Source organism: Lolium perenne, chromosome 2, assembly GCF_019359855.2.
Source record: "Lolium perenne isolate Kyuss_39 chromosome 2, Kyuss_2.0, whole genome shotgun sequence".
Classification (NCBI taxonomy): Eukaryota; Viridiplantae; Streptophyta; class Magnoliopsida; order Poales; family Poaceae; genus Lolium; species Lolium perenne.
Window position 1 is genome coordinate 204,558,020 of NC_067245.2, and position 11,501 is coordinate 204,569,520.

General features: G+C 42.7%; 1 protein-coding gene across 1 annotated transcript; it reads right to left on the reverse strand.

The window, feature by feature from the left end:
* Positions 1 to 9,203: 9,203 nt before the first annotated feature.
* LOC139835711 (uncharacterized) lies at positions 9,204 to 10,246 on the reverse strand. Its single transcript, XM_071825574.1, has 3 exons — positions 10,118 to 10,246; positions 9,921 to 10,031; positions 9,204 to 9,841 (listed from the first exon to the last, which is right to left on the reverse strand). The coding sequence occupies exons 1-3, from the start codon at positions 10,244 to 10,246 to the stop codon at positions 9,704 to 9,706; spliced, it is 378 nt and encodes a 125-aa protein (XP_071681675.1). The 3' UTR covers positions 9,204 to 9,703.
* Between the last annotated feature and the right edge of the window lie 1,255 nt (positions 10,247 to 11,501).

Genomic DNA, 11,501 nt, shown 5'->3' on the forward strand with positions numbered 1-11,501 from the left:
TATCAAGTAACATTTCCAATTTAGCTTCAATACTTGGAAAATTTTTCTCTATGGTTTCCAATTTTTTCATAACATCTTCAAGAGAGATTTCAGTTTTAACTTCATCAACAGGAGGTATTCCAAATAGACTCTCAATAATGCAACTAGCTTCTAATGCAGGAGTACTTAGGAAGTTACCTTTTGCGAGACTATCAAGAACATATCTATTCCAGCTAGAGATACCAACATAAAAATTCCTGAGTAAAATAGTGGTGGAGTGTTTCTTAGTGCACCTATTATGGGCATCACTAATTCTATACCAAGCATCTCTTAAACATTCTCCCCCTCGTTGCTTAAACGTACGAACTTCAACTTCAGGATTACTCATTTTAGCAATAGTAAATAAAGCAAACTAGATAAAGTAAATGCAAGTAACTAATTTTTTTGTGTTTTTGATATAACAAACAAGATAGCAAATAAAGTAAAACTAGCAACTAATTTTTTTGTATTCTGATTTAGTGCAGCAAACAAAGTAGTAAATACAACTAAGCAAGACAAAAACAAAGTAAAGAGATTGGGATGTGGAGACTCCCCTCGCAGCGTGTCTTGATCTCCCCGGCAACGGCGCCAGAAAAAGAGCTTGATGGCGTGTAACTCACACGTTCGTTGGGAACCCCAAGAGGAAGGTATGATGCGCACAACAGCAAGTTTTCCCTCAGAAAGAAACCAAGGTTTATCGAACCAGGAGGAGCCAAGAAGCACGTTGAAGGTTGATGGCGGCGGGATGTAGTGCGGCGCAACACCAGGGATTCCGGCGCCAACGTGGAACCTGCACAACACAACCAAAGTACTTTGCCCCAACGAAACAGTGAGGTTGTCAATCTCACCAGCTTGCTGTAACAAAGGATTAACCGTATTGTGTGGAAGATGATTGCTTGCAGAAAACAGTAGAACAATATTGCAGTAGATTGTATTTCAGTATAGAGAATTGGACCGGGGTCCACAGTTCACTAGAGGTGTCTCTCCCATAAGATAAACAGCATGTTGGGTGAACAAATTACGGTTGGGCAATTGACAAATAAAGAGGGCATGACCATGCACATACATATTATGATGAGTATAGTGAGATTTAATTGGGCATTACGACAAAGTACATAGACCGCCATCCAGCATGCATCTATGCCTAAAAAGTCCACCTTCAGGTTATCATCCGAACCCCCTCCAGTATTAAGTTGCTAACAATAGACAATTGCATTAATTATTGCGCGTAATGTAATCAGTGACTATATCCTCGAACATAGCACTAATGTTTTATCCCTAGTGGCAACAGCACATCCATAATCTTAGAGATTTCTGTCACTTCCCCAGATTCACGGAGACATGAACCCACTATCGAGCATAAATACTCCCTCTTGGAGTTACAAGCATCTACTTGGCCAGAGCATCTACTAGTAACGGAGAGCATGCAAGATCATAAACAACACATAGACATAACTTTGATAATCAACATAACAAGTATTCTCTATTCATCGGATCCCAACAAACGCAACATATAGAATTACAGATAGATGATCTTGATCATGTTAGGCAGCTCACAAGACCCGACAATTAAGCACAATGGGGAGAAGACAACCATCTAGCTACTGCTATGGACCCATAGTCCAGGGGTAGACTACTCACACATCACTCCGGAGGCGACCATGGCGGCGTAGAGTCCTCCGGGAGATGATTCCCCTCTCCGGCAGGGTGCCGGAGGCGATCTCCTGGATCCCCCGAGATGGGATCGGCGGCGGCGGCGTCTCTGGAAGGTTTTCCGTATCGTGGCTCTCGGTACTGGGGGTTTCGCAACGGAGGCTTTAAGTAGGCGGAAGGGCAGGTCAGGAGGCGGCACGAGGGGCCCACACCACAGGGCCGCGCGGCCAAGGGGGGGCCGCGCCGCCCTAGGGTGTGGCCACCTCGTGGCCCCACTTCGTCTCCTCTTCGGTCTTCTGGAAGCTTCGTGGCAAAATAGGACCCTGGGCGTTGATTTCGTCCAATTCCGAGAATATTTCGTTACTAGGATTTCTTAAACCAAAAACAGCAGAAAACAGCAACTGGCACTTCGGCATCTTGTTAATAGGTTAGTTCCAGAAAATGCACGAATATGACATAAAGTGTGCATAAAACATGTAGATAACATCAATAATGTGGCATGGAACATAAGAAATTATCGATACGTTGGAGACGTATCACTGCTGGGCTGCTCGGATCTACCAGGTAAGCCCTCCTCTTCTCTTATTTTCTTTTCTGTTTTTATTTCCTTTTTTCCTTTTCTATTTTGTATTCTGTTTTAAATTCAATTCAAATTATTTTATACCCTGCAGGTAATTTATACTTTGAACATTTTATGAATAAATAAAGGGCCATTGTATTTCTGAGTTATTCTGGAATAACCATTTGACATAAGTGAGCTTTATTGTAAATTTTAATTAAGCATGATTTTATGCACTAGTTTAATTTCTCTTATCTTGTGGATCAATTTTATTTTGAATGATTATGGTTGATGCTTTCAACCCAAAGTATTTCAGAGATTGTTCTTAGGGCTTGGTTTCTATTTGAGGAATTGGTCACTTGCATATGATTTTATGTGAGCACATATTTATTAAGGTTTTTATCATTTCTAGTATAACCCCCTTGTTAAGGTTAATACTATCACTACATTTAAAAGTATCTCAGTAGAAATTGTTTCCATCATGGTTTATCTTGGTTACAAAGATAAATGGTTGATCTCTACACATATGGTTTAATGATAGAACTTAGCATTAGGTGGCTCTTATGTTTTATAATTGAAACATTGGATTTAATTAATGAACCATTAGGGTTCTAATGATATTTACCTAATGGCAATAGGTTTGAATCTCAATTCTGGCATGGGTTTATATTATGATCACCCTAGTGATACATAAACTAGAGTTGAGATATAAATCTAGTTTATAGAGTTGAGATGTCACCATATTGCATTTGCTAGGTTTTAATCTTCCCTAACCAAGGTAATATGGTTAGTTGTTTAATTGTTTCTGTTCTCCTTTAATTACTAAGGACTTGAGAATTGGTTTTATCTTATATCAATAGATTTCTATTATATCCTTAATCTATTGTTCAAGTAACTAAAGTAGTTATGCTTCTTTTTATAGTTAACTTTGGTTATATGGATTAATGGTTTCTTCACCATATAAAGTATGGAGTGTTACTCTAAGGTTTTCTTAGGTCCTTTAATTGATGAATGAAATATGGATGTGGTAAGATTCTTCTTATGATCACCAAGTGATTCACAAGTTAAGGTTGGGATATAAGCCTAGGGTTGCTTACTAGTTACCTCCCTATAATTTCATGTGGTGAGTGTTATCTACTTATCATATTAGGGTTTAACTTATCCTCACATAACTCAAGAGTATGATCATGGTTTAGGCATGATCAATTTGTTCTTAACATCTTCTACCTCAAATTCTAAGGGTTTATGATCATTACTTAATGTATAACGATAAAGGTTTGGCTTCCTGAGGTATCTCTCATTAAATGAGGTTCTCACCTCCATGATCAAGCATTGTCTTGATCAATTAAGGTATAGCACTTCTATTTTACTTTCTAGGATGGACATGGCTATGGTTGCCTCATTAGTTTATATCCCATGAGATTCCCTGAGGTAATTACTTAGAGTTCTTCTCATGTATGATGATATAACCATTTGGATATATATAATAGGTCTCTCCCTTAAATCTAAGTGTTTCCTCAACTAACTTGAGTGTAACACTATATCCTGAGCTCTCTTGTATAGGAATGGATTATTCTAGGGTTTATGGTATGTTCACAAGATCCCATTAGATAATTAAGGGTTAAGTCTCCACCTAGATATGCTTAGTTGGATTAGTTGCTACTTTACTTCATCATTTCATAGATATGATCTTACTCTATTTGGTATTGGCTATCTCACCACTCCCAAATGATAGGGTTTAACTCCTAATACTTTAGTTCCATGGTTGTCCTTTATTCTTAAGTAGGTAAGGCTAAAGTTGGTATGAATGGTCTCTCTTATTTGGGAAGGACTTTAATACTAACCTAAGGTTAGGCTCCATAGAGAATGATGTGGTCACCAATATCTATGGTTAACATAAATGGGTTCTCTCTCCAGGGAAGGTCTTGAATAATATCCTAGGGTTTCTCTTAAAGATGATGGTTTGAATATATGGATGTATACCCAAGGTTCAGTTCAAGGTTTATAATTGATCCTCTAATAAGTAATATAGAACGCTCACTTCTCTAGGTTTGATGTATAATAATTTGGAATGTAGAAGAATATATACTTCTTGAGTGGATCTCCTTGTGATAATTCCAATGTTGAAGTGGAATGAGTACCATGAGGTTTCATGGTAGGATCATGGATAGTTTTAAGACATGGAGAAGATAGTCAAGAATGGTTTCTCCATTTTATTGTTACTTGGTTTGTAATTGAATTGGTGTTCATATGCTATGACAAGGATTACCATATTATAATCTTTTATAAGATCAAGCAATTGATCATTGAGTAAAGTGTTGTTGTGTTGGTTATTAGTTCCATTTGATCTAACCCCTTAGATCAAATCATCTCTACCCAAACCAAGGTTTTAACAAAGTCATTTTGAGGTTTATAGCGCTTGACTTGATGAGCTACTTCAATTCCACCAAGGTCAAGTGAAACTTCAGTTACTGTGACTGTTTTACCTTAAAGCGCGAAAATTCCCCAGATTTTCTATGCATGAATGCAATGCACACATCTGTTTCCTCTATTTTTGTAACCCCATTACCTGGGATATTACACTGATCCACCTCCACCGCCGACGGTACCGGCGTATGTTCCGCCGGTTGCCAACTGGCCGTGGCAGATACCAGGTTTCGTCGTGCTCGACGACGACGACGATGATGAGTATGCGCAGGTGTCGTGGTAGTTTATATTTTCTAGTTTTCTTTCTTCACTATGTAAATTATGTTTTATGTTGAAAAAACTCGAAACCGAAAAAATGCGTCGTGCCGCTAGGGATACCCGGCACAAACGGACACGCTGTCGATTTCGACCATTTAGGTCGACGCAAACGGCCGTGTGCGAATATTTTGGACTTACAAAATCGCCCCGCTGGAGATGCCCTTAGTCTGTTAGGGGAATCCTGATTTCTCCGCAGAATACTAGATCCTCGGGGATCCATCATCCCGTAAATAACAAAGAATAACCAGTTTGAGCTATTGTCTAATTGCAAAATGTCACCTCTGATGAAAAATGACCCACTGCTCCACTCAAGCACCTCAAAGGTGTCTTCTGGCCCCATCAACATACTCCTTGAACGCCCTGACATGTAGTTGAACGCCAATTGTAACGGCCTCGTGGGTCTACACTTAAAACTCCCTGTTAGTGAAAGACTCTTAATAATTTCATGTAGGCCCACGAAGTCAAGGTGCTCCCTAGCCATGAACTCGTTACCCAAGGATGTTCCAAATCTCGGCTCTGATGAGGCATGGGAATTTGCACATTGTGATTTTGCGAATTCACTACAGTACTTAACCCAAATATTTCCTTTGACGATATGGTTATGAAGTGAGAAAGTAACTTGTCATGTTCATGCGAACACACCTGCTTCCAGTCTTTCCTGACTTTTGATCAAAGTTAGAAACGACCAATGATACAGTGCGCGGCCTATAATTGGACTGCTGGTGGAGTTGTCGACGCGACACGATATAGCTCGGACCAGGTACATCTCCTGCAGTTGCGACCTACCTTTGGTCATTCAAAGATTCTCATGCCTCTGTCACCATCTTTATCATCTGCACGCATATACAATCTGTCTAGCTAGGATATAATTGATGTCGTTGTTAGCGAGATATTTCTTCTTTTTCTCCTACCTGCCAATTAATCAGGTTGTATTAGCCACATGCTCGCATCGCTATTGTGTCGGAGTAGATGTGGCATTGACTGATTGGTCTCAAATATTTTGTTTGACCGTGGATACATACATATCTGTTGTTGATTCATGTTGTGTGTTTTGCATAATCCATTCGACCACCTAAAAGAAATGGACACTCCATTCGATTTTAATAATGCTGGAAGCGATGCTGTGTATAAGGCGACGACCACGTTCGGTGTTCTGTACATGTCATTGCTAATCTGATTTCGACATCTTAGAACCAAATTTTCAAGTCATGGGTCATGACAAAGAACCCATGTTTTATGTTGCTCCAGGTAGCGCACCTCACAGAACAAAGGAGCAAAGTAGGTAATGGAATGGAATCATGGATCAACAACACATATGTTGTTGTCCGTATCTTCGCCTCGTTTGATTGTCTCGGTGACTGTCTCCTTTCCACCCTCCGGTTTACTTCCGTGGGCTACTCTCCCAAACTCGATCAAATAGCTAATTGTGAAATTTTAAGTAGCAGTATCGTGATATAAGAACGTGATGGCATTGCCGTTTATTCTTGAAATCTCATCTTGTTGTTGCTGATTTTAAATATTTTAGCTACTCCCTCTATTCTGAAAAATATTTCTCTCATTTGTCTCCATTTAAATTTAAATGTATCTAGCGGAAAATCAAATCTGATCCCGGGTGCATATGCACCCGGTATGTATAAAACATATTTCCAAACCGTAAAAAAATTAGGAAAAAAATTTAGCATGTAGAGGGACATGTTCTATGTGTGCACGTAAATTTTCACCTAAAACCAACATTTTTTGTACCATGTGTAAAAAAGGCAAATAATGCCTCAAAAAATAGACTATTTTAGCACCTAGGATTTGTCTTTTTTGCACAAGGCATGAAACATATCGGTTTTTGCTGAAACAACTTTGTAAGCATGTAACATGTCAAGATATACACAAAGAATTTTTATTTGTATTTTTCTAACATTTTTAAATATATTTAATATGCGTTTCAAATAAAGGGTGCATATGCACCCGGGTGTAGAAACACCCTGTCCTCTAGCTAGGCACTATTTAGTGTATAGATACATGCAAATTTAAATAATCTGAGACATCCTTTTCGCGCGGATGAGTACTTGATTCCCTTATAGTCTGCAGGGATGATAGTAAATACTGCACCTATAGTTGTTTGCCAAATTAATAACCCTCTTTAGGCCTATAATAGATCAAGAGAACATTAGGTAACTAAAGCCATCGACATTGAAACAATCCTTAATAAAGATAAGATTACATCCAAGACTAACCATGATTATATGCCTAAAATTTATTGGCGACATAGCGAGCCTACTCGTTGTCGTTGCGCCGCCATAGCTCACATTGGCGATGGACAACAATGAGAAATTCAACCACCAAAGTACCAGCTAAGACCTGTAGATGATCAAACCTCATTGAATCACTGCGATAGAAGACCATTGCATACACGAAGATTGACAATCTCTCCAATCATATCAGCGGGCACACCACCCTTATTCAGGAAGACGGTTGCTTGCAAAGACTCAAAAGAAGAGTTTATCGAAGGAGACGATATTGTTGTTGACGATGCCCAGGAGTGATGCCGACATAAAACAAAAAGATACAACCCAGCTTCTAAGAAGAATCTTAGACTCTCCTCGGCAATGTGGGATGAAGCATCACTGAGACATGATTAGAGTCAGAGGACTTTTATCCTGAACAGCACCGCCATCTTTGCTGGAACGTTGTCGTCACGACATCAGAACTTATATGTCTTAGTACAAAATGCATATCCGTTACTCCTCTATTCACAAAAGGATGTCTCAACTTTATCTAAATTTAGATGGATCTACACACTGAAACACGTTAGATACAAGCATATTTAAACAAAGCTAAGACATCTTTTTATGAACAGAAGGAGGAGTAGAAATACTAGTAGTTGTTTCGGTCTATGATTTAGCCTACTTACAACACCTAATGTGAAGTTGGCCCGAGATTTGGTTTGATCGTGGCTCTACCACTGGAGGCCTTGTTTGGCACTGGAGTTTTTGCGGGGGTAAATTTCTATAGTGTTGGGTGAAATCTCTACCTTCGTTCAATTTTCACAAAATTCATCCCCAATCTATTAGGTAGGGGTATAGATTTGAGAATTGAGAAAAATACACTAAGATTTAGAAAAAAATGAGGATAAGCGAAAACTAAACTTGCTCAATACTCTAGCACTAAACATGCTTTCGAAAAAGTAGGAATTTATAGTTTAGTAGAAATTATCCTACTAATCTCCACAACAACTCCAGTGGCAAACAAGACCAAAGACCAGAGGGGGATTACTGGTTTGGAAGTTGACACGTGGTGAATCACACAGCACACAGTGCTCTGCTGACTGTATCTTGTTTGAGCGCGAGATTTCGTACCGGGGGAGAAGGAATTTAAGAAGACAAAGTAAGGGAGGCATGCGTGCCAATTGCCGAAAGGAGAGACCGACACACAAACAAATCCTAAAGCAACAAAAGCGACTATGGACATTACGGCTGACTGACACAACGGATATGCATTGCATGATCGAGGGAGACACGGCATGGGAAGGCAGGAAAAGAAGGCAACCGGAAAATATTGGATAAGGATCGACGTCACGCCGAAAGATCAGAGACAGGAAATCGAGCAAAGTGTAAGAGTATATTTATATTTTGTTACTAGCTGGCTACGTACACATGGTAGATTGTAATGGCCTTGATGTCGAAAGCATCAACTGAATTGGAGGATGAGTACCACGTCCGTCGCCATGCACACACTACGGGGACGACCAGCTACACCGACGGCCCCGCACCGTCGGCACAACAACGTTCACCGTCGGCACCGTCTCTGCCGACGGTCACCGTCATGCGTCTCCGTCGGCCGGGCGTCGAAGGGCTGCCGGGTTCGCGTGCACCGTCGGCACAGAACTTCACCGTCGGCACAGCCGTACGCCGACGGCTGGACGGTGGCCGTCGGCCGCCTCATCGTCGGCACAGCCAACCAGCCGTCACGCCGGCGCCGTCAACGTCCCCAGCTGTGCCGACGGTGTAACCGTCGGCACAATTTTCTTTTTTTTTTTCCCAGAATGGCGGCAAAACGGTGGCTGTTCAAACTGGAAAATCGCGCGAATCGGCCTGGCTACATGCCGACGGTGTCACCGTCGGCACAGACCCTGCCATTTGGCACAGCATGGGCCTGTGCCGACGGTGACACCGTCGGCACAGCCAGGCCCAGTTTTTTCTGATTTTTGCCAATTTGGCCTCGTTTGCTCGTAAAATCGCAGAAAATGCACATATTATAGGATTGAATATGCAGTAACATATATATCACCATATAGCACACAGATATCACCGTATAGCACCAAATCTCACAAATATAGCATCAAATCTCACAAATAGCACAAATATAGCATACAAGACCATGGTACATACACCGGATCCACTACAAAGATGGAGCGTGTCATCATGTGCTAGTACAATGTAGAAACTATGGTGGTGCACCACCCGAGTGACGATCTAGCTACAGACGATCTAGCTCCGAGTGGGTGAAGTGAGGCCGCTGTATCTCGACGGTGCTCGGGGAGGTAGAACCACGACGAGAGCCACCGGAACCAGAAAAATGCCGAGGTTCGGCAGAAGCACCAGGAGAATGGCGACCGGGGTGCATCGGCGTACCACAAGGAGTGTCGTTCCCGGATTCTCCCAATCCCTACATGTTGGAGGGAGTTAGCAACTTAGCCATGTCACACCAAGTTAGCAACTTAGCCAAGTTAGCAACTTACCGGGTCAACTGACGCTGACGCTTGTACATGATATAGAACTCCTCCTTGGACGGGAACACTGGCGTCGGCCCCGGATGAGGTGGCTCTGGGAGTGGTTCCTCTCGCACTCCAGTCATCATGAACCGAGTGAAACTCTGCAAGAAACGGGAGAGATAGCTCAGATTCAAACATGGGGACTTATGATGTTTTGCAACCATAGAGATTGAAACTTACCGCCATCTGGTTGCTCGTCCACTGGACATAGGCATCTTTCACAAGGTCATGCTCCTTAACCTTCTCGAGATACTCCTCGTAAGCTACTGCATAGGCCTCCTCGAGCTGAGTCTACAATTTCAGAAATAATGCGTCTCATCAACATAGCCATTCAGGAACAAGAGTCAAAACAGAGGATGAAAGTGTGGATGACTTACATCAACCTCTACCCGAGAACGGCATGTAGTCCGCGAGGAGGTAGCGTAGCTGCCGGAGGGGAGGGTAGCCTTGATCTGCGTGAAGTTCCTCTGAGGCTTGAAACCCCCAGCAAGGCAGCAGACGTCCATGCGGCTGGCCGGACCCCGCCAAAGATCATCGCCACCTCGTCGACCGGCTCGGTCATAGGGTCCTCCACCTCTCGGATGGAGCTTGGCGTACTCCTCGCAAAGATCTTTCCTTGTTCTCTTTGGCCTTGCCGTAACGTAGTACATCTCAGGCGCGGGCCGAGGCTCGTTCGGACCGGGCGTCACCAGCTTCATGTGCGTCCACGCTTCCATCTCACCAAGTTCCCTCCCGAGCTTCTTCCCCTGCATCACAAAACAAATGTTATGCATATCATCGAAAATCAAAAAAAATGCAGCTTGTTCCATTTTTATATGTACCGTACGCTCCCGATAGCGATCGGTGCCGCTGCTCCCCGCAAGTGTGTGTTCCCTGAGAACCACGGTTGGCCTTGTTTCGGTCGCTCACGGCCTTGAAATCGGGGTTTTCGCCGACCCAATTCTTGACCAACTCCATGAAGGCGGCCCTCTTATTATTATCAGCCCAATGTGGTACAACCTGCAAAATCAAAACTCATTTGAAGAACAAACAATATAGTTGCAAGTTAGCCGCGGTACATAGAATCGCATTGACAATTACTTACCGACATGAAGTCATCTATCGTCATAGCCGGGCGAGTCCCCGCACAATCTCAGGCTTTGTGTACCTTACGCCCTGCTCAAAGATAGAAGTGGCCGATGCACGTGATCCTCTCGGTTGTACCACCGCTGCCGTGTCAACTTCCGACACATGTTACGGAGCACCACGTCCACCCTATCCTTATGCTCGCCGCCACCCTATAATTGCGCTGCAATCAAGCATAACGTAAAGTGTGAGAGGCATGAGTTATCACGGTGGGGTTATCAACTACATATGAATGAAACCCAAAGAGTATGCATTACGTACCCAAAACTTCTTGATCACGGCGTCGGCGGCGGAAGCAAAGCCAGGGTAAGGCGCTATCTCATAGTCTTCCCAAGTGTAGGCTAGCTTGGACTCGCCCCCAAGGACCGGAGTGTACATCCCCGGCCGCACTTCCTAATAGCAGCTCCAATCGACTCCCCGGCACGCGGACATTCTTCCCCGTGTATGTGAAATTCCTGCACAATTATCAAACATTAGAAAATGCTAAGTGTCATAACGAAAATGAAATCACCTTACTACTTACTCTATCTTTCCTGGGACAAGGAGCCACTTCTCATCCTCCGTAGCAGGTTCCTTACTCTCATCGGGAACCCGCGCTTCCCCACGAATCCGCAACTTCTTCGGAGCCATCTCCGT